This window comes from Ipomoea nil, unplaced genomic scaffold (assembly GCF_001879475.1).
Source record: "Ipomoea nil cultivar Tokyo-kokei standard unplaced genomic scaffold, Asagao_1.1 scaffold2761, whole genome shotgun sequence".
Classification (NCBI taxonomy): domain Eukaryota; kingdom Viridiplantae; phylum Streptophyta; class Magnoliopsida; order Solanales; family Convolvulaceae; genus Ipomoea; species Ipomoea nil.
Window position 1 is genome coordinate 772,262 of NW_017619189.1, and position 24,903 is coordinate 797,164.

The 24,903-nt window shown below is 36.0% G+C and overlaps 2 protein-coding genes across 2 annotated transcripts; one reads left to right on the forward strand and one right to left on the reverse strand.

Moving 5' to 3' along the window:
* Positions 1-2,219: 2,219 nt before the first annotated feature.
* On the reverse strand, positions 2,220-6,612 carry LOC109156999 (endoglucanase 18-like). The gene is made up of 8 exons (XM_019304885.1): positions 6,210-6,612; positions 5,488-5,700; positions 5,176-5,376; positions 4,952-5,029; positions 4,631-4,783; positions 4,431-4,539; positions 2,888-3,054; positions 2,220-2,706 (listed from the first exon to the last, which is right to left on the reverse strand). The coding sequence occupies exons 1-8, from the start codon at positions 6,465-6,467 to the stop codon at positions 2,341-2,343; spliced, it is 1,545 nt and encodes a 514-aa protein (XP_019160430.1). The 5' UTR covers positions 6,468-6,612; the 3' UTR covers positions 2,220-2,340.
* A 9,740-nt stretch (positions 6,613-16,352) lies between these two features.
* LOC109157018 lies at positions 16,353-16,706 on the forward strand. The gene has a single exon (XM_019304904.1). It carries the CDS (start codon positions 16,353-16,355, stop codon positions 16,704-16,706), a length of 354 nt encoding a protein of 117 aa, XP_019160449.1.
* Positions 16,707-24,903: the final 8,197 nt, after the last annotated feature.

Below are 24,903 nucleotides of genomic sequence, written 5' to 3' on the forward strand. Positions count from 1 at the left end.
ATCTGATTTAGGTAGATAGCATATGTCTTATAGACACATAATTTCATAATATAACACATAAATTCGTAAAATAAGAGACACAATATGTTGTGTGTTACCCAACTACTAATCTATTTGAGGTACAGAATCTATATGCGTAAGGTACAGAATTGCATAACATGAGATACAGAAACGCATAACACAAGACACATACACATGTTTTATATTTACTTTAGTTCAGGTACAGAATCAATATTATTAAGGTACAGAATTGCATAACATAAGACACAAAAATGCATAACACATACAAGACACAAAAACGCATAGCACAAGGCACAAAAGCGCATGTTATATTTACTTTATTTCAGATACAGAATCCTTACGCTTAAGATACAGAATTGCATAACATGAGACATTGAAATGCATAACATATGACACATACACATGCTTTACAGTACAAAAAAAAAAAAAAAAAAAAAAAAAAAAAAAAAAACTGTTATGTCAATTGAACAACAAACGATCGCCATCAAAATTAAAATTTAAAACTACGTCATTTAAAAATAAGGTTCACATTGCATTGTGGACCCTGATCCACGGTATAACGATTGCAATGGACTTCCCTTTCTTGGAAGGAATTTCATCATACAAGCTAAGATCTCCCTTTCATAAGTCTACAAATTTCAATTCCCATAAGTTGAGCGAGAATGCAATTAGTTTGGGGCAAATTATACTCTGGACTATTAATAAATGTACGTTTTTAATATACTGAATATATATTATTTATATACTGAATGTGTATTATTCGCAATGTTGCAAAAAACATTAGGTGCCCTCTAGGCGATGATTTTTTATTTTTTATTTTTATTTATTTTTATTTTTTTAATTAAAAATTAAAAATTTTCAAAATTTAGTAATAAAACATAAGGTTTTCATAGTTATTTCTTGCAAACTATTTATGTAAGTGGTTGTAAAAGTGTTCAAAAGATTGTTTAAACCATCTAAATACATAAAAAAAAAAAAACTAAAATTAAGAGCAAAAGAAGCATTTTTTTTGAGAAATTAGTGGACCAAACCGCGATTTGCGGTGGATAGATCTCGAAAAAATACGCGATTTGAAAAAAAAAATTGTCCAAAACGGACGATCGAGTCAAAAGTTATGCCTTCCCAAACTTTTCTAACTTTACAACGCAAAAAAAATAAAAAAATAAAAAATTATCGCCGAACCTGCCGCTAGGCGGCCGGCAGCTGCCTAGCGCTTAGGCGCGATTTTTGCAACCATGATTATTAGGTAGTATATCAAATAATATATTTTTTAAAAATAAATATTCAGTGTATTAAAAATGTACATTTAGTATAATAAAAAGGCAGAAGTGTCAAATAAGCTCATCTACTACTGCGAAGTGCTCAATTCTCACCACGAACTAAATTAAAGTTTAATCAGCCACATTTACCAGCTAAATTTGTTCCATTGACTTTTTTTTGCAAGTTGCTAACAGGTTGCCTATTCAATAATTAAAAAATAAAATAAAATATATATAAAAAAAAAAAAAAGAAAAGAAAAGAATTTCAGCGTATTTCACAGATAGCCGTGGTTGTCCCGCCTATCCAGTTGTCCGTCTGGCGAGCTTATAGCTTATTATTTTAAAGTCTACATGTTTTATCAAATAGAGCTTATAGCTTATTTAGAAATTAAAATAAATTATAAGTTTTACCAAACAAAGTCTTGAAGATCTTCTTTTAAGGGAATGCTTCACCCATTATAATGGTTTCAATTCGTTTAAAAGATTTTGAACTCAAGTGTTAGAACTGGACTATGGTTTCATCTTCCTTCACCCTGAGTTGCTCAAACTTTGAATGATTCTACTGCAATTTTGACTATTGCATGGAGTATGTTCCATCATAGGTAGTTCATAAAATTTCCCAAGCCACCAATGCTTCAATGCAACCAACAACCAATGAGAGGTACTAAGGGCCTTATTATTGTAACTAGCGATATGTATTTGTGTATCATTATTCCATTTTTGTTTAGGAATCAATTCAGAAGTTTCATCAAGCTTAGTTTTAGTGGGGTGCTCTCATCCAGTTATGATTGATTGTCACAGAAGTACGTTTTTTTTTTTTTTTTTTTTTTTTTTTTTTTTTTTAATTGGAGATAAAATTTTTGTTTAGTCAAACTCATTAATTAAATAAAACTCCAATGGGGTTGGGATATAGTTGTATAGGGATGGTAATGGGGCAGATTTCGAGTAATAAAAGATTAGTGTATATATCTATATGTTCGGATCAATATTGAGGCATTATATTGCTGCCAACAGGTCCACCACATATAGTGTAATTTTCTAGGACACAATATAATGGTAACTACATACTTGCATATATGAATTGCAAATGGTCATCTTTGGAAGAGTGGGCTTGAAGAGCAGCCACCGATCCCACAAAGGCTGCGTTAATGTATGTTGCGGGTTCCAAGTGTGAGTAGTCAGAGCGGGAGTCGATGAACTGGTCGCCGGAGTTGGGTCCACCCACGATTGCTCCGGTGTGGGTATTCGGGTTCGGGTTGCCGGAGTAGAACCACGAGTTCAATCCCTCATCGCAGCTCACCTTGGATGGATGTGTATGGATGGAGGGAATTGATGCCCCTCTATGGTGAACCTGGTCTGGGTATTTTGTCCCGTAACCTACCATGTATGACATCTTCATCGGATTATTTCCTAGTATGTAGTCTACCTGCAGCATTTTGCATTATATTATACCCCGGCTCGATTCAATGATTTTTCGAATCAAATTGATTGAGTTTTGAGGTTTGATCATTCAACTTTGTCTCAACTCGATTAAACCCTTAAATTATAAACTGGGACACTCAACTTGAGACGTTTAATTTGCTAATAATAATGATATAATAACTAACCTGAGACTTTGCGAATGCTTTGATTTGAGAGGGTGAGAAAGTGAGAGAACCACAATTAACACCCCCAACATTAGCTGCATCAAGGAACCTGGAATACACAAGGAGTATCATAGAGGCACTAGTAACATATTGCATATTGCTGCTATCTCTCGTATAAAGAAGACCACCTGCATGCAATTAACCAAATTTTATTGCAACATACATCAACAAACAATTATACTTAAAAATTTATATTGGGGGTGTTTGGTAAATAGCTATATATTAGCTGATTGGATTAGTGGTTTGACTAGTTGATAATATTAACTGAATGTAGAAATTAAAAAGTGTTTGGTAAATTAGCTATCAACTGATAGTTGATTACATGTAAAATGACTTCCCCAAAAAGTTGATAAAAAGATTATTTTGAGCAGTTTTTTGAATTTTAGTATTTTAGAGCAATAAATTGTTACAAAGAACTGATTAATCAAACACTCATATTGATTGTTTAACCAACTCAAACAGCTAATAATGGTTAAATAAATCAAAATTGATTGATAAGGTAACTATGTTACCAAACAGGGCCATTATGTGTAGGTATCAAATTTTAACCCACCAAGGAGGGCCACGATTGACTAAATTTTGAAAGTTGAAGGACTATGGGTGGTTAATTTTAACCACAGATGGTAACGATTTGAAAGTCGAAGGACCAAACGTGGTCAATTGGAAAATTTAAAACTAAACGTGACAATTCCAAAATCACTATACTAGGAGGACCCATAAGACATTAACTCAATTATTAAGAGTAACTATCACTTTTGGTCCCTTGACTATCATAGCTGAAGTATTTTTTGTCCTTGACTATTGTTTTTTTTTTTGTTTTTTTTTTTTTAATTTAGGTGCATGACTTTCTAACTAGTATCACTTTTGGTCTTTTGGGCTAATTTTCCGGCCATATATTACCGAAATTGCAACCGAAAAAATAATATGTTATAATTAGAAGGGTATTTTAATCCTTTCAAATTTATTCCATTTTCCTCTTTTATATTTTCCTTCTTCCCGCTTTCTTCCTCAGCTCTCCGTTTCTATTTCTCACAAACTAACACACTCCATATATCCACAGCCTCCGTTTGTGAGAAATAGAAATGGAGAGCTGAGGAAGAAAGGGGAAGAAGAAAAAAAAAAAAGGAAAATAAAATAAATTTTAAAGGATCAAAATATCCTTCTAATTATAACATATTATTTTTTCGGTTGCAATTTCGGTAATATGTGGCCAGAAAATTAGATTGGAAGATCAAAAATGATACTAGTTAGAAAGTCATGCACCTAATTCGAAAAAAGTAATAGTAAGGACAAAAAATACTTCAACTATGATAGTTAAGGGACCAAAAGTGATATATACTCCAATTATTATTATTAATTATAAAGGGACTCTTTTTTACTAATTAATAGGTCAGCTAATTCATAATTATTTTATAAATTGGTATAGTAATAGGTCAGCCAATTCGTAATTCTTAAGACTATAAAATCCGTATGGCAAATATAAAATGAAAATTATGATTATTACCTGGGGTTGTTTTGACTTGTACAGAACTACTCCCCGGCATCAAAGCACAAACAAACGACTCCGCCTCCTTCTTAAACTTCTCCAAATTTCCATTCCCTTTGAAATACTCCTAATATATCAAAGAAATTTACTATTATTATTATTATTATTATTATTATTAAAATTAATTAAGGAGTAATTTATAAATTATGGTAATTAACATTAGCTAGCAAGGCCTGAGCTCCAGCAAACTTGTTGTCCCAACTGAACTCTGACACAGTGTGACTCCATCCCTCATTGCTGGAAACGTAGTTGAGGTACTCCGTTTCTCCACTCGCCTTGTAAACCCATGCAGCTGCCCATAGTAGTTCATCCTTTCAAGTTTCAATAATAAATAATTATAATTAATTCATTGTGTATAACATAAATAGTCAGCATTGAGTAAAAATCTACAGTGTGAACAAATTTTGGTACTAAAATTTTATAAATAACTCATAAAAATAGACAAACTGAGTAAGTTCTTAATATTAATTAGTTATTACCTGATAACCTGAGTAAGAACAATAGAAAGGGCAAGAACCCTGGAAAGATCCTCTATACTTGTCGGCAAACTCAAATAGCTGATGAAATTAAAACCATAACGAATTTAATTAAACTCTTTTCTAATTAAGATTTAAAAAAAAAAAAAAAAGATAGAATAAAAGGATGAATACAATTTGAGTTGTAAAAATAAAGTGAAATTGTTTTAATTTAATTTAGCACTTACTAATTTTGATCGTCGCAATAGCCTAGCCGAGTACTTGGAATCATATTCCTTGAACACAATGGATGCGGCGGCTAGCGCGGCGGCGGCCTCCGCCGCCACCTCACTCCCCGGAGACTCGGGACTAATCTTGTACAACGTCCGCGGAGTGTCCATATCCTCCGGCCGCTCCCAGCACCGATGATCACCATTCGCATCACCCACCTGCACTATCATAAGATTAGACTAGGGTCACTCAACTGAGATATAATATACAATACTTTATAAACTCATATGTTCTCTCTTATATTTTCAATGTGAAGTCTGATTTATTACCTGGGCGTAGAGGGTGGTGGGTGAAGCTTGGGCGTGGATTATGAAATTGGTTCCCCACCGGATTGCTCGCCGGAGGTGGAGCATCTGGTTCACGGAACTAATCTCTTTCTGGTACTCCACGGCAGCCCAACTCAACAAGGTCACGGAAAACGACATTGGCCATACAAACTTCACATTGTCCCCAGCATCATAGTACCCTCCACTCAAACTTACCTGTTACAATTTGTTTGTAACCAAAAAAAAAAAACATTTATACTATACTTGATGGTTAGGATAAAAACCAATTTTTTTTTTATAAAATTTTATATTATTACATTTTCAAAAGACACGGTGTTGAACTTGACTTTCAAAGCCGCAACCAACAATCCATTAGCCATTAATTGCTGGACTTGGTTCTTTAATTACTTTCTAAACTATCGTCTAATGTTTATAAAAAAAATCACTAGTACAGAATAGCTAATCCGTGACCATTGTAAAGTGTTTTTCGTAACTATTGTACAACAGTCGCGGATACTAGGACCACAGGAAACCTGGGACTTTAATTTCTACCACCATTGTGAAACAGCGAATGTTGAGCATCCGCGACCGTTCTGTGTAGAATGGTCGCCAATAATTTTCCCCTTCCAAAAGGATGCATGCATGGGAAAAGATAGAAAACTAATTAAACCAAGAAAGGTAATAAATGAAATATATATATATATATATATATATAGTGTACGTACATTTTCAGGGATGCCGTCGGCGAGGGCGGAGTCGCCTCTCCACGTCACACGCTGAGTAGGGGGCAATTTTCCGGCACGTTGTCCTTCGAAAAATAGTATAGCTTTGCTAAGTGCTTCTTTGTAGTCGAAGTTATAATCTTTGTTGAAGGAAAATAAGTCATGGCCATCGTCGTCATTGATGGCCAGTGAAATTCGAGTGATTGAGATCCAGAATATCGCAAGAACCCAAATAACTAAACGACCCATATTGTACCTCATGACTTGTTATTAATTAGGTTACTACAACAAGTACTTATATAGAACAAAAAGACCGTTAATCTTGGATGGAAACTGTAGCTCGATTAGGATTAGTCTGACTTAAATTGGGAAACTTATGTATATAGAATAAAAAATAATTTCTAGTTACTTTAAGGGCCGGCATCCACAATAGTGGATTTTAAGAGGTTTTGAGAAGGCTTAAAATTATTTGAAAGAGAGAGAAGGAAAAAAAAAAAAAAGAGTTGCAGGATAGTTTGATTTTTGTCTCCTATTGTGGGCCCACGCAAAAAAAAAAGTTGGTGTGCTTTAAGCGCATCAACATCACCCAGTGGGCGCGTTGAGGGTGGTCGCTAGCGACCAGTCTCATTTAATTATTTTTTTTGCTTTTTCGTTTTTTTTTTTTCCTTCTAGTCTTCTCACCTAGTTGACACTTAAAAATCTTTGCAAAAATCATACTAATAGAGATGCCCGCATATCATGCACAACGTCTCCTATTTATTACACATGAGTGGGGTTTTATAGGTGCACATCAGCTAGTTTACCTCGTCACCCCAAAATAAGAATATTGAAAAAATAAAAATTGGGTGGACAATTCCACCTCTACTGTCACAAGAATATTAAAAAGAATTAAAAATGAAGAAATTAAATAAAAGGATAGAAGTGTAGTGTGATGAATTTTGAAAATTTTGGCATCAACCTACACCGTTGATTTTTCGCATATATAAGTGAAAATGTTAGTTTAAACCCTAAACTGCCCTAGGGAATATAAGTGGAAATGTAATCAAACCAATTCTTCAACATTTAAAAAATAATAATTTTATTGGACAATATTATGACTATAATATTAATAATCAAAAGAATAGATACATAGATGAGCAAGGATCGGAGACATAAATCTTGGCTCCTTACAACATACTCTTGGCTGGATGCTTAGGCTCACCGATTACACAATAAAACAAAGAAAATTTAGGAAAACAATAAATTTGGAGGGCTTCTACCTTAATGCATTCATAACTATAAAATGCTAAACAAGGAAGGTTCGTTCTTTACATAAACCAAAACTACGTACTTATCTACACCCTTTCTAAATAAAAACAAGATCATTGAGCTGAGCTAGAAGTAACTTCATCCTCAACTTTTCTTCATCTCATAGACTCAAACTAACCTCTTGGAAGCAATTAGATGATTATACAATCATAATCCGTGGCAGTAAGAATTAAAATTCAGTGATGTCAATATATTAAATTTAATATTAAATTCAATGATACAGAAATATAAGTATAAGTTATACTTGTAAGTAAATGTCATCATTTTGTAATTGTCCATGACAACTTTTCATACTTTGACAACGTTGTATATATAATTTGTTCTTTATAAATACTTTCAAACACATCCCTTTCAATTAAAGTAACCAAACAATCATTCATCAGATTATATTCTATTCAGATCAATTGCGCAATTTATTCTTCATTATCTTCTAAATAAGCTCTTTCAACCCTTGCAGTCGCCACAAGTAATATTTAAAGCTAATTTCACAAGTAAAAAAAAACTACTAAATAAAAGAGTTGTTAAATTTTTAATTATTATGTTGTGAGAATTAAAATTTTTCTGTTTATATGTTGACTCTTATTATATTCATTTTAGTGGGTCAATCTTAAGATTTCTCAAAGTATATATATAAATTTTTTTTAAACACTCATGATTATTTACAAGATATGTTCAATCCTGTAACAACTCTTTGGAATGGTATGTAACATGTAACTTATATGCCATCACAGTACATATTGATCCCACTCAAACATATGCCCCTGATGATGATGATCTTGTTCAGTTAAACATCTACTATACTAATAAGAGCCCAAGAGAGTTAGGCTTATAATAGGTAGAAAAAATGACGGTTAAAATTTTTTGATCAAATGAATGGCTTGGATTGATCAGATTTTAATTTTTCCTTAAGGTTTCCTAATTTATCCTCAATGAATATGATTATCCGTTAAATTTTCCGTTAAATAGTATCTTTTGTCTTAATTTATATTAGTTCACTGTTAACTTACTCATTGATTTCAATAAGAAAGGTCTTAGGTTCGAACCCCATCCCAATCAAAATTGGCATAATTAGTACTCTATTTTACTCTTATTAAATTAAAATAATAATTTAGTAGCTACAATAAAAAATAATACATATGCATTTCTTTAATTTAGATTTATGTGTCTACAATGTCTTTATTAAAAAAAAGTATTCATTATCAATAAATTAAATAAGAGAAATAATTTCATTAGTTATATTGTCTTTATTTTTCTCCAATATACAAATTCTTTACATTCAAATTATTCATCAATTGATTATATTCGCTACATTGTCCTTAAAATGTCTTTATTAAAAAAATATTCATTATCAATAAATTAATTAAGAGAAATAATTTTATTAGTTATATTGTCTTTGTTTTTCTCCAATGTAACTAGTATTCAAGATAAGATGCAAACTATTCTTTATTTTGGATGACAAATTATCATGATATTTTCTTTAATTTCTTAATTAGTGTTGGTATTTTTTGTAGTTATAGGCCATTTGGTAATTTTCACCAATTAAATTTCTAAAAACGTATTTCTAGGTCTTATATATTGTAGACTTTGTGCAATTTAATTAGGCCTTTGCCTTTATACCTATATTAACAATAATTCACTTACCAACTGCTCCAAGTTGTCAGACTTAATTATTGTAAATCTTCTTTTATACTAATAATAATATACTCTAACCCGTCCTAGACCGGAATAACATCTCCCAACTTAAACTTTATAAAAATATATAAATAAAATTGTAACAACATCTACGTAGGTACCATAACGTGACCATGAATGCATACGCAAATATAGCGTGAAGACTTCAAAAAGAGGAGGGATTAGAGTCAGAAAAGGTATATATATTACATATATAGAAGCATGCATGCATTATGGATCGGAGTTGAGTTATTAGATATAAATATGCCCTCTCTCAAACGTCACCATATTACAAAACCATCACAACACGTACAAGCTATGGATTATGAGTATGTGATGTCTTTTTTGCTTCAATTCGCTAACTTATTTCTATCTTCTTCATTCTGTTATTTCTGCATTAAGTCATCACTTACTAATTATGGCAACCTTCTTTTGTTATTTGCCTTTGTCTACTCGAAAAGTTGCTTTCAATTTTCATCCATTGCAAAGTTGCTGTGTAGCTAGCATGTAGTGTTAGGAATTTAATATAATTATTATATTAGTGATGGGAACAAGGAGTTTTCTACGGGTCGGAGTAATTTTTAACACTCAAAATTTAAATAAATTAATAAACTTTTGGTTTGCCCGTGTAGCGGGCCTGAATATAATCCTTAGCTTCTTCTAAGCGGTTGGTCACTAAGTTTGTAAAATGGAAGTCTTGTGAGTTGTGATAGATGGCAAATTATGCTATGCAACTGTTTTGGTGGACACGCTGTACATATTAATACATGTTATATTATATAGTTTTATATTTCTCTTTTTATGTGGTTTAGTTTGTGTTGACCTGAGCTCTTTATTAGTTAGGAGAGTCTCACGTTAACTTACATTTTATCTGATTGTATTCGCGTTCAGTTACAACTAATCAAAGAATTGAATTCTCATTTGGTATCAGATAGGGTAGATCCTCTTTCTCTCTCCACCTCACACCACCACCGTCCGTTAATCATGTCTTCGCACTCATCGGAGAGAACCGTCACAGCCGGTGGCTCCCCGTCGCCGGCGACCGGCGTCTCTCTCGCCGGAGCTCATCATCACGTCTCCATGAAGCTCAACAGCCGGAACTTCCTGTTTTGGCGCACTCAGCTTGTCCCATTCCTCCGGGGGCAAGATTTGCTGGGCTATGTCGACGGATCGACGCCGTGTCCATCGCCAACAGTCGCGGCTGCCGCTTCCGGCGAGTCGGGCTCCGGTGCGACGACGAATGCGGTCGTCCCCAACCCCGCGTATAAGGCCTGGGTCTTGCAAGACTAGTCCATTCTTTCCATGCTGATCTCCTCCATGTCCGACGAAGTTCTCCACTTGGCGGTCGGACGGGAGACAGCGGCGGCGGTGTGGCAGTCGATCACTTCATCGCTTGGGTCATCCACCGAAGCGAGATGTCTCAGCCTCTTAGGCCAATTCCAGACGCTGAGACAAGGCAACCAGTCGACGGCCGAGTATCTGGGGCGCGCGGAGGTTCTCGTCGAAGCGTTGGCGCAAGCCGGACGACCGCTGTCATCCACCGAGCAGAACCTTTATGTTCTGCGCGGTTTGCATCAGGACCTGAGAGTATTAGCCGCTTCATTAACCGCCACCAACAATGCTGTGTCTCTACCGCAACTGGCCGACTTCTTGACTGCTCAGGAGTTCATCATCTCTGATGATTATTCGACCGGGGCAGACGGCAGTGGCGGCCACCCTCCGGCGGCCTTATATGCTGGGTGTGGTCGCGGATCCGGCGGAGATGGCGGGCGGAACTCCTCGGGTCAACAGTGGCGTGGTGGACGGAGCAGTAACGGCGGCAGGAACAATCGGGGTCGAGGTGGCCGGAATAATCGTGGTGTTCCACGATGCCAGATCTGCCGTGCTCAAGGCCACACGGCGGTGTACTGCTACAAGCGCTACACGACACAACCGCCGGCAGAAGCCCATGTTGCCACCGCCGGCGAGATTCCGGTGACTCCCGCGGCTACGTCGGCGGACGGATGGTACCCGGACACCGGTGCTACCGCGCACGCTACGCCGGACGCAAGCATGATGTCCCGCTCGGATGAGTACAATGGTCCCGATGTGCTACGGGTCGGGAACGGCGCAGGTTTGGCTATCACCCGTGTCGGTCATGCATCGATCCCGTCCGTGTCAAAATGTTTAAATCTGTCTAATGTGTTACATGTTCTGCGTATGTCGGTCCCCTTACTTTCTGTACAAAAATTTACAAAAGATAATGGTGTTTATTTTGAATTTCATAATGATTGTTTTATTGTGAAGGATTCCAACACCAGGGACATTCTGCTTAAGGGATCGACTTTCGGGGGATTATACAAGCTTCCGTTGTCAAACACTCAGTTTGCGTTCGTCAGTTCCCGGGCCACACCAGATGTTTGGCACCGCAGGCTAGGTCACCCGCATGGGGCTGTTCAGAAACACGTTCTAAAAGATTGTCCAGTTTCGTCGAATAAGTCAAAATCCGCGGAGTCCTGTACGGCTTGTCACCTCGGCAAGTCGTCTCGGTTCAAGTTAGATAGGAATCCTAAATCTAGCATGAATGTTCTAGACTTAATTTTTACTGATGTATGGGGCCCCGCTCCAGTAGTTTCTTCTAGTGGTAATCGCTACTTTTTACCGTTTGTAGACGATTACTCCCGGTACTGTTGGTTTTATCCGTTACGGGTAAAATCTGATGTTTATAAAACATTTGAATTGTTTCGAGTGTTGGTAGAGCGACAATTCTCGCGCTCTATCAAATGTGTCCAGTCGGATTTAGGGGGAGAATTCAAAAAATTACAAACAATATTCCAAACTTTGGGTATCCAACATCGGCAGTCATGTGCGTACACACATGAACAAAACGGGCGAGTGGAGCGCCGTAATAGGCACATCGTCGAAACGGGTCTTGCTCTACTCGCTGAAGGCTCAGTACCACTTGATTACTGGGACTTTGCCTTCGAGACTGCCACATGCCTAACAAACTACCTCCCTACTCCTGTGTTAAACTTTGATAGTCCTCACTCTCGCCTACACAAAGTGTCTCCTCCATACACGTTTCTTCGAATTTTCGGGTGCCTGTGTTATCCCTACCTTAGGCCATATAATCGGCACAAGGTGGAATACCGCTCAGCACCCTGTGTTTTCCTTGGCTACCCCCCGTCTTTTAGGGGATATAGATGCATGGACCGTACAACTGGGAAGGTGTATATCTGTCGCCACGTTCGGTTCGACGAGACGGTGTTCCCTTTTAAAGTTAGATCACCCGTCTCGTCTACACCGCCTGCCTCATTGCCGTGGGCATCCGGGCCCCTAGTCCCACGACTTGCCCCGATAGCCCCGACAACCAGCATCATACCGGTGCAAGAGGCTGAACCCGTGCCCTTAGCATGTGAACCCCCGCCTCAAGCTGTCACGGCACCACCTCGTGCCCGAACAAAAAAGGCGACGTACCGAGCCCCAAGACCGTGGTCATGTGATGCGTCATCGTCATCAGACTCGGGGCACGGATGAGCAGTTTCAGGCTTTACACATAACAATTGATCCTACTTGCTATTCACAGGCTGTAGGGCATCCACAGTGGCGAGAAGCCATGGACCAAGAGTTCAATGCGCTGCTTCACAACAGCACTTGGCGTTTGGTTGCTCCAGAACCCCACATGAATATTATCGACTGCAAATGGGTGTTCCGCACCAAACGCACAGCTGATGGTTCAGTTGAGCGCTATAAAGCACGTCTGGTGGCCAAGGGGTTCAACCAGGTAGCCGGCGAGGATTTTTTTGACACTTACAGCCCGGTAGTCAAGCGGACTACTGTTCGGATGCTCTTTTCTCTTGCAGTCTCGTCTGACTGGACAATGCGCCAGTTAGACGTCCATAATGCCTTCCTGAATGGACATTTAGCCGAGACTGTATACATGAAGCAGCCACCTGGTTACGAAGATCCAGCACACCCGGATCACGTGTGCCATCTGCAGCGTTCACTGTACGGTTTGAAGCAGGCCCCACGGGCTTGGTTCAAAAGGCTACATGACTTCTTACTTCTTGCAGGGTTTGCCGCGTCAAAGACAGACGTCTCTTTATTCCATTACACATCAGGCGCGTCTCGGGTGTTCTTGCTGGTCTACGTTGATGACATCATCATGATGGGGAATGATGCACAGTTAATCAACACCTTGTTACAGCGGCTGGCATCTACCTTCAAGATCCGAGACTTGGGCAAACCGGGCTTCTTTTTAAGGATCGAGACCATATCGACAGCTACAGGGTTCATTCTCTCTCAACGGCGATACATGACGGACCTCCTGAGTTGTGCCGGGATGCTTGACTGCAAGTCTCTTACCACACCGGCGTACATCAGCCGTCCCTACAGCAAGTCCCTATGAGAACCCGACACACTATTGGCGGATCGTCGGGGCGCTGCAGTACTTGACAATCACACGCCCGGATCTGTCCTATGCGGTGAACCGTCTGTGCCAGTTCATGCATTCACCGACCAATGATCATTGGGCCATGGCAAAACGGGTGTTACGCTACATAAAGGGAACCGTCAGTTACGGCTTGCGTGTCACTCCGTCCACGTCGACAGCCATACATGCCTTCTCCGACTCCGACTGGGCAGGTTGCCCGATTGACAGGAAGAGCACCAGTGGCTATGCAGTGTTTCTTGGGTCTAATTTGATATCCTAGTTATCCAGAAAGCAACGGACAGTTGCGCGGTCGTCCACAGAAGCTGAGTACAAAGCCCTAGCAGATGTTTCGGCGGAGGTTACTTGGGTTGTGTCTCTGCTCCGTGAACTCGGTCTTCACTCCTCCGAGCCAGCCACTCTATGGTGCGACAACCTAGGTACCACCTACCTGTGTGCCAATCCCGTGTTCCATGCACGGACGAAGCACGTCGAGATCGACTATCACTTCATTCGGGATAAGGTGGCCTCCGGCGACTTTGTCGTCAACTTTGTGTCTACGAAGGACCAGCTTGCGGACATCTTGACTAAACCACTGACGGGACCCAGATTCACGCTTCTTCGCGACAAGCTCAATGTTGTCTCGCACCACCCTTGAGCTTGAGGGGGTGTGTTAATACATGTTATATTATATAGTTTTATATTTCTCTTTTTATGTGGTTTAGTTTTTGTTGACCTGAGCTCTCTATTAGTTAGGAGAGTCTCACGTTAACTTACCTTTTATCTGATTGTATTCGCGTTCAGTTACAACTAATCAAAGAATTGAATTCTCATTGTACATTCATAATTTCTATACTGTAGATTCATAATTTCTAAATTATAGATTCATAAAATTTATAATGTAGATTCATAATTTTTATACAACACATTCATAATTTCTGTACTGTAGATTTGTAATTTCTGTAATGTAGATTCATAATTTCTAAACTGTATGGTTATCAAATTATGAACACATAGTTATCAAATTATGAATCTACAGTACATAAATTATGAATCTACAGTACATAAATTATGAATCTACATTATAAATTTTATGAATCTACAATATAAAAATATATGAATCTACATTATAAAAATTATGAATCTACAGTACATAAATTATGAATCTACAGTATAGAAATTATGAATCTATAGTATAGAAATTATAAATCTACATTATAAATTTTATGAATCTATAGTATAAAAATTATAAATCTACAGTATATAAATTATGAATCTACAATATAGAAATTATGAATGTACAGCGTGTCCACCATGCACATGGTGGACACTGGTCCAGGGCATAACGCTCCGTGATAGATTATGGGTGAAGCGGAAGTTTTTTTGTTTTTTTTTTTTTTTTGTTTTTTTTTTTTTTTTAGTATTTGACATATGATCTTGCGGTTAATCTTATGTTTACCTATAATAAATTAATAATAAGTAAAAAAAGACATAATTACATTTTTTTTTCAAGTTTAGGTTCTAAGGTGAAGCTACTTGTCAACTACTATGTTTTTTTTTTTTTTTTTTTTCTTGTTTTTTTTTTTTGGTTTTGTTTTTTGTTTTTTGTTTTTTTAAGTATACTGTAGTGTGATTGTACATCTATTATTACCATTCCAAATGGGTGGTCATATGATTGAAATAGATTGAAACCCTATTTGCTAACATAGCGCGCTTATCAGCCAATTTTGATTTATTTGAACACTATTAACTGTTTGACTTGGTCAAGCAACCAATATGAGTGTTTTGTTAATCAACTTTTTGTAATAGGCTTTTTAAAAAACTTTTTGAGAAAATAAATTATTTTTTAAAAACACACACCCCCCCCCCCCCCGGCAAATTATGTTGTGCATCTGCATGGTGCACACGGATGCAAAAACGACGTCGTTTTGACAAAAACGCGCGTCCACTTAAAAAAAATCAATTTCGATTCCCGGCTCAATGAACTAAAATTCAGAATCAATGAACTAAAAATCCAGAATCAATGAACTAAAAATCCATAATGAATGAATTAAAAATCCATAATGAATGAACTAAAAATCCATAATGAATGAACTAAATATCCATAATGAATGAACTAAATATCCAGCATGAATGAACTAAATATCCAGCATGAATGAAAAAAAAAATCAGTTTTGATTTCCGTCTAAATATTCAGAATCAATGAACTAAAAATCCAGAATCAATGAACAACATAATGCTATTGAGGGGAGTCGAAACTGATTTTTTTAAAGTGGGACGCGCGTTTTTAGTCAAAACGACGTCGTTTTTGCATCCGTATGGTGCACACGGATGCACAGCATAACGATCCCCCCCCCCCCCCCGCCCCCCCCCCCCCCCGCCCCCACACACACACACCAATAATTTTTTTTTTAAGAGATAGACCTTGTTAATGGGTTCAACAGTCCCATCTGCCAGTTCTGTTATTCTCATTGTCTCTTCACAGTACTAGGCAACATGGTGTTTGAACCCGTCAATGGGGCTCATAAGCCCGTTGCCTAGTACCATAAAAGGTAATTGGCAACGGAACATGTGATTACTGATTACTGTTCATGGACTTCCTAAGCCCGTGAACATATGTTTATTTTTTATATAAATTTTATAATAATACCGACGGCAGTCGGAAGGAAGACGACACGGCGTGCTGCGGGGGTCTAATCAGGGATGAAGAAGGCAATTGGTGTGGGGGTTTTACATCGTACATTGGAAGGTGCAAAGCGATGGAGGCAGAGGCTTGGGAAGTCCTGCTTGGTTTAACAGTTGCAAGACAATGTGGTGTGACAAAGCTTTTGGTTGAAAGTGACTCCAAAATGCTTATAAATGCTCTGAGAGGAGAAGCAAGTGGGCAAGATTCAGGATGTAACATTATCTGGAGATGCTTGCGTGAAGCTGAAAGATTTCAGGAGTTGAAATTCATTCACGTTCTCCGTGAGGGCAACAAGGTCCCGGACTTTTTGGCTAGGGAGGCTTTCACACACCGGGTGGGTTTCCGAGCACATACAGTAGCACCAGTTGAGGTTCATGAGCTCATTCGGCATGATCAAATGGGTGCAGCCTTTGTCAGAAGCATGTGATTTGTTGGGTCCCCCTCTTTCTGATCTAAAAAAAAATTATTATTACGAAATAATCTTGATTTAATTTATATTTTAATCTAATGTTACCATAATTATATATTTAATAATTTATCATATCTAAAATTCGTACTTTTATAATATTAATCATACCATATTTCTTACTCACATTATCAACTATACTTTTAATAAAATATGAATTCTACATCTATGAATTTTTTTTAAAAAAATTATATATATATACTATTATTTTTAGAAATATTATAATATAATTAACATTGAGTATTAATATTACACATATATCATTTCAAAAAAAAATATTACACATATTTTTGCACATTACGCACGTGCGCGCACACGCGCGCGCACACGTACATACACACACACACACACACACACACACACACACACAGTTTGTAATATTTATGAAACTGGTATCACATTTTTTCCCTTAATTTTATACCATTGATCAATAAGATTAACCCACATTTTATTCCATGCTTCCTCTTGTTGTCGCTTCCGCCATAAATGAATTTTTGATTTAATCTAGTCCCTTAGTATGCTTCACAACAATTTTAGTGCCTTGACGTAGTGCATCTTCAAAAAACAAAAACAAATCCTCCTTCTCCAAAAATATACAATGATTATAGGCATAGTTTCTCATCTATCTTGAATATATACTGTAAATTAGGTGTACCATTTCATCAATGTCCAATGCTTGATTTTAATTAATTGACCAAAGTTCATGTTAAATTTTATATTGTATTGACAAGAGAATTGAACAATGCTTTCTATATATAGAAAATGCGAAATAATTTTGATTGTTGATCTTATAAAAAAATATGATAACTGAACAACTCAAAATTAAGAAAAAATATGGCAACATTTCCATAATAATTATATTATTGCAAATTATGGATATACACTGAACAAAATTTTAAAATGCCTCGAGTCATCGACTAATATGTAATAGCTAGTGCACTTGTAATCTATATAAGTACACTCAAGTAGAATGTGCCATATCAAATATACTTTACTCAGTTTATGCCCCAATTTTAGAATAATTTAAAAAAAAAAAAATTTGTTTTGTTTTGTTTTGTTTTTTTTTTTTCCGTTGATTTTGAGCCACTGATGAGCAACTACACACACACACACACACACACACACACACACACACACACACATATATATATATATATATATATATATATATATATATATATATATATATATATATATATATATATATTACGGTGTAAGTGCATTTTCGACGTTGCTTCCTACATTGTCCAATTCCGTTTCAAGACCCATCCTCTTGCCGACATGTGATATGTAAGTAAGATATCTTGGCCAACGTACTCAAATAAAATTTACATAAATGCCAAGCATAATTGCTTGACTCCATCGCCCATCATGCAGATCAGATAGTGTACATATATGCCCATATTTTAATACTTTACTCATCTTTTTTCTCAATATAGTTGAAACTATTATTATTATTATTATTATTATTATTATTATTATTATTATTATTATTATTATTATTATTATTATTGTTGTTGTTGTTGTTGTTGTTGTTGTTGTTGTTGTTATTGTTGTTGTTATTGTTGTTGTTGTTGTTGTTATTATTATTATTATTATTATTATTATTACTAGTAGTTGCACCCGTGCGTTGCACGACCATGATATTATGATGCAATATATAAAATATTGTTATATTGAAGATATAGGGCCAATAACGTTTTAGATGTAATAAAAAAACAAAATATAATTTATTGGCGTTGCATAAACAAAACAATTACACATTATTACACAAACCAAAAAAATAAAAGTTTGATATATATATATGGCAAATTATGCCATTGACTCGTGTTATATTCACAATTTTAAAATTCTATATTCACAATTTTAGATCTCAATATACAAAATTGCAAAACTCAATATTCACAATTGTAGAACTCTATAATCACAATTTTTGAACTCTATATTCACAATTACATAACTCAATATTCACTCGTTGAGTTGTTTTTAATAATTTTTTGAAATAATTGCAGAAACAATGTCATTTTAGACCTGGGCCATGGCATAATAACTATCCTATATAGATGTATACATTACATTTATTACATTTATGGTAGGCCCAACAGTTAAAATAATAAAAGAAATTATGGCCCAAAATAAAAACCCAAAACCCGATCCAATAACGCGAAATTAAAACCATTCTAACCCTATGGCTTCTCTGCAGCTCGACTTCTCTCTTCCGTTGTCGCTTTCTCTCTAGACATGTCCGAATTGCATGCTTCTACCCTAATTTCTAAGTGTGCAATTTCCATTTTGGTTAAATGGTAGCTGAAATCTGGGTTTATGTAGACGCAATCGAGACGGTAACCACGAGAGCTGTTATCTAGATCCTAAATTCGTTTTCAGCATCGCACGATGATGAAGATGTTAATAGAATACAATTAGTCGAGTTGAAGGATATACACTGAGGTAAGTTAACCTATTCCTTTCACGTATATATGATGCTTTATTTGAATTAGGGTTTTGATATAACTATGAAATTAGTGTTTTGCACTAAATATTTAACATGCAACAGATAAAACTTATGCCTTTAGTTATTTCACACCTTGTAACCTATATTTGTTTATGTATTTGCATTCCTCTTTACGATTTTGTTAAACTGGAAGATTATTTCATCGTATGATGCTTTATTTGAATTAGGTTTTTGATATAATTATGAAATTAGTGTTTTTGCACTAAATATTTAACATGCAACAGATAAAACTTATGCCTTTAGTTATTTCACACCTTGTAACCTATATTTGTTTATGTATTTGCATTCCTCTTTACGATTTTGTTAAACTGGAAGATTATTTCATCGTATGATGCTTTATTTGAATTAGGTTTTTGATATAATTATGAAATTAGTGTTTTTGCACTAAATATTTAACATACAAGAGAGAAATTAAAACTGATGTATATATAAGCATATCACAGCTAATTTCTTATTTAAATTTCACAGTACAGAGAAGTATGTGCTGCTATAATACCATTGTTGCCAATGATCGGCTTTCTCTAGCTGCCTACAATAACTTTGACTGTTGTTTTCATTCAAATTGCGGACCATACAGATTTTGTAAATATATATCTGATTGAATTGGCTTTTTACTTATTCTGGCAGAAATACTATTTTATTAGCATTTTAAAGCATATGATGAAATTATAATTCGGCTGCTAGACGTGAATCAAACTATATTTAGTTATTTCATGACTTATATCTACAAATAATTATTTCCAAACTAACACTCTTTTTCAAAATTGTTGGCAAATGATGAAAACTGCATTATGATGCCCCAGGTCAATCTGATTTATTTAAATTTTAAAAGCATATGATAAAATTATTATTCAGATGCTACACGTGAATCAAATTTTTCTTTATTTGTTGTTGTTGTTGTTACACATCCAACAAAGGCAAATTATTCTCTGGACCTAGGTCGATCCAAAGATATACAATTTACATACTATATGTTCATAATTTATCGTTTTAAAATTCACAATTTGTGATGACTTTGTATTGTATTCATAAATTCTCAAAATTTTAAAAATATAATTTATTTTTAAATGTTCATAATTCTGATACTAAAAATACACAATTTAGAACCATGGTTCACATTACAAGATAGACTCTGGTCCATGGTATAACAAATGTCTCACAAATATAGCAATATTCTTGTGAGGATAAAACCAGCATTAAGAAATATCGTAATGATAGTTTTTCTCATGAACTACATATATAGCGCATTTCACCAAACCTTCACAGAACATTATATATATATATATATATATATATATATATATATATATATATATGGAAGGGTTCAAGTGCGGGTGATGCTTTCTGTGCGATTGTGCGGTCAGTGGCGGAGCCAAGATTTAGGTTGAGTGGGGGTAAAAAAGCAAAGGTAAAATGAATTAAAAAATGTTCAAATACAATGTACAAATATAAAATACAAAATATCAAATACGAATAAAATTGTAAAACAACTATATGCTAACTAACATTAACTAATTATTCCAAATAAACAACTATGCCAACTAACATTAACGAATTTTCAGCAAATGTATTCGTCCTTAGTAATTAACATAACCATTAAACAACTAAATAAGTACAAATGAAATGCATAAGTAGTGAAAAACAAATGGCAACTAAATGGAATGCATAAGTAGTGAAAAACAAATGGCCACTAAACATAGTTACAAAGGGCAAATATTACAATAATACATATTAGTAAATAGGAAAAAAGAAGTCAGCAACAAGTTTCGAACTGCTGACCTTGCATTCATATTAGAAGGTAAAAGAACAACCTTACCATCCAAGCCAACACAAACTTTGTTTAAATCTTGGTATAAAAAGTATATATAGAATTTATATGGGGTAGGGCAGTGTTGCCCCCACTGCCCCCATTGTGGCTCTGCCACTGTGTGCGGTTGGACGCACCTTAAGTACACAAATCACCACGCACCTTAAGCACACAAACAAAGTGAACACCAATCACTCATATTAAGTACATAAACCACGCATCTTAAGCAAAGAACAAAACACATTAAACACAAAATCCATGCACTTAAGATTTTAAAATGGCTCACATTAAGCACACATTCACGGACATTAAGCACAAAATCCACGCACATTAAGACAAATCTCACGCACCTTAAGCACAAAACCCACGCACTTTAAATTTTACCAACTACTCACATTAAGCACAAAACTCATGCACCTTAAGCACAAACTCAAGCACATTAAGCACAAAACCCACGCACCTTAAGCACAAATCTCACACGCCTTAAGCACAAAATCCACGCAGTTTTAACAACTACTCAAATTAAGCAAAAAAGTCACGCACCTTAAGCATAAATCTCATGCACCTTAAGCACAAAACTTATGCACCTTAAATTTGACTTAGATGCAAAAAATTATCAAATTGCCACTGTTTTTTTTTATTTTTTATTTTTTTTATTATATTTAAATGTTGATAATCTTAGACCTTGATTTAAGCAAGATCACTGGCTCAGATTAAACCCCACACCCGCACCTGAGGCGCCCACCTACACTAGAACCGACTTATATATATATATATATATATATATATATATATATATATATATATATATATATATATATATATATGGTGCGGATCCCATGAGACGCCATGTTAAATGCGATCATGAGATCTCATCCCATCCATTAATACATTCCTAATAGATGGTAAGGATTGAAAGAGAAATATGAAGTAATTAAGGACATATTATAATTAGAAGGGTTAAAAAGTAATTCTAGTAGTGTGTTAATTTTGGTTAGAATTAAATAAAAATCTTTTGCATAAAAATAGAGAGAATATTAATGGTAATAAGTAGTAATTATTTTTGGTGAGAGCTGTAAAAAAAATCGTGCACAGAGGAGTGTTACGCACACACCACAATGTTGTTTGCACAGACGACCAGACAAACGCACACGACACCACTAATTCTTGCACACACCTACGCAGCAAATTCAAAAAAAAAAAAAAACAACAACAACAACAACAACAACAAAACGCACAATACGATTTCTACTTTGCACTTTCTATCCACTTGAAAATGCAAACGTCTATACAAAAATGCTGATTCATGTACTTGGGCTTGTTCATTGTGTATTTCCAATAAACTTGCACCAGCCAATACAAAAACAAACTCACGCACACGCCTGAAAGACGCAACGCACAAGTCAATGCACAAGCCATACCAGACCAATGCACACGTCATACCACACCAAAGCACAAAAAAGCACGCCATGCACACGCCATGTAACACAAACGCACACACCCATGGACGTATTAATCAATCTCAGAATTCAAAATATAATTAATTATTTAGAATAATAGGATCCCTTATATTATGGTAAATATTCTATTTTAATTATAACCAAAATTAAACACTATAATACAATTATTCTTTCACCATTTTCTTTTAAAACTATCTTTAATTAAATGTTAATTGACTTTTAATCCTATCCATCAATTTTAACCTTTTTAATTGTTGAAATAAGATCTCGTGATCTCATCTTATTAGGGTTCCATTGGATCCAATATCTAGTGGCTAAGATTTCTTTCTACAATTTAAGAGATTTAGTTTTGCAAAACATATCAACAATACTAAAAAATTCAAAAATGTTTTTACTTCAATAAAATCCACCATTATTATTGATAACACATAAAATGCACACATAATACATTATTGTTGTTCGAAAGTTTCCCCCTTTTATCCGAAAGTTTTCTTCAAAATGTTGCCTCCATGGCTCCATTCTCCAATGACAATTTTTTTTGTTTTTCAAAAAGTTTAGTAGTACATTTAGCTTTGATGCATGTGTAGTAAGATGGAAGATACTAAGATTCAAGTTTCATACATTCATTATGTCATTTTTAAATTTATAATTCAATTAATGGTGTTTATGACTATTAACATATTCTACATTATGTATTTAATTCAAAATTATGTTTTAGAAAAGAAAAAAAAATTATTATTTAATTATTGTATGTATTTTTATTTTAATAATTCTTCAGGTTCTGTAGATATGATTCTGCCAAACAAAATATTTGAAAAACGATAAACAACCTACGAGGTGGATGGTGAGTTAGGTTATTAAAAATTTATGCTAAAGTGTTCAATAATATTTTAGAGACAATATATGATGTATGAAGCAAAAGATAAGAATATGGCTAAAATAGCATGTCAAGAGATAAAGTATGATAAGATAAATATCACAATTGTGTCTATTTAACAAGTAATGAGAGAGAGTGACCAATATTTATAGTGATTTGGCAACTTTTTTTTTTTTTTTTTTTTTTTTTTTTTTTTTTTTTTTTTTTTTTACATTTGGCAACCTCTTAATCCACTACAAAAGGACTCATTCTTTAAGATTTAGCCGTCTATTATATATATTATGATCTTCTTTATCCTTAGTGGGCACCGCAACCAATCCCGACTATTAAGCAGTTAGATTGTTAGCTCCTGTAAACTTGGTCTTTAGCTAATTCTCTATCTTTGTGTTAGTCTAGTACTATTTATATGTACGTTGTTTTCCCCTTGTTCAATAAGACATTTGGTTTATTCACTTCAATCTGGTATCAGCTTAGCCCTGTTGATCCTATGGCCTCCAACACCCCATCACCCAACTCCGACACTGTCGCCGATCATGCGCTTGCCACCACCACCCCACCCTCATCGGAAAGTCCCTCATGGCCTTCTCCCTCATCCAACATGTTGAACCAGGCTCACCATTATGTCTCCCTAAAGCTAACTACCTCGAATTTCTTATTCTGGAGAGCGCAGCTTGTCCCATTCCTCCGAGGCCATAATCTATACGGCTTCGTCGATGGCACTACCGCCTGCCCGCCGGAGTTCATGGCAGCGTCAACCTCCAACGCCCCTCCGGTTGTCAACCCCGCACACGCTCTATAGATCCAACAGGATCAATCCATATTGAGCATGCTCTTTTCTTCCCTTGCGGATGAAGTTCTTTATTTAGCTATTGGACATCCAACCTCGCGATCGCTATGGCTCGCGGTTGAAACAACGCTAGGTTCTTCATCCCGAGCGCGGTCATTAAGCCTTCTCACGCAGCTTCAGAACCTTCGCCAAGGTGATTCCTCTCCGTCAGATTATCTAGGACGTGCACGGGTTCTCATCTGACAGCTCACCCAAGCTGGACGACCTCTCTCGCTCGATGAACAGAACCTCCATGTCTTCAGAGGGATCCGACCGGAGTACCGTGGACTGGTGGCATCCTTGACGGCGAACAGCCAACCATTGACGCTCCCAGAGGTTGCCAATCTCCTCGCAACCCACCAGTACCTGTTCCCGGACGATTCACAAACTGCAGCAGTTCCATCCCCGGCAGCTTTCCACACTCAGCAACCGCCGGCAGCTCGTGGTCGTGGACGGTCTCATCGTGGACAACGCGGGAGGGGGCAGCGTGGACGCAGTGGTATACGTTGCCAAATCTGTGATATCCCAGGGCACACGACATTGACATGTTATCGCCGCTATACAGACAACTTCGGCGGCAATCAACCACCCCCGACTACTCGCACTGCTGCCCCGCATGCGCACATGGCTCATCAACAAGATGAACTCAGCTCGGTGCCCTTCACTAACGTCCCTG

Bases quoted from the DNA above. Each gene is read 5' to 3' on its own strand.
- LOC109156999 (XM_019304885.1), bottom strand. From the start codon at position 6,467: ATGAGGTACAATATGGGTCGTTTAGTTATTTGGGTTCTTGCGATATTC. The intron at 5,701-6,209 runs GTACGTACACTA...AAATTGTAACAG, and splicing joins CCGACGGCATCCCTGAAAAT to GTAAGTTTGAGTGGAGGGTA. The intron at 3,055-4,430 runs GTAATAATCATA...AATTGCATGCAG, and splicing joins ACAAGTCAAAACAACCCCAG to GTGGTCTTCTTTATACGAGA.
- LOC109157018 (XM_019304904.1), top strand. From the start codon at position 16,353: ATGGAGGCAGAGGCTTGGGAAGTCCTGCTTGGTTTAACAGTTGCAAGA.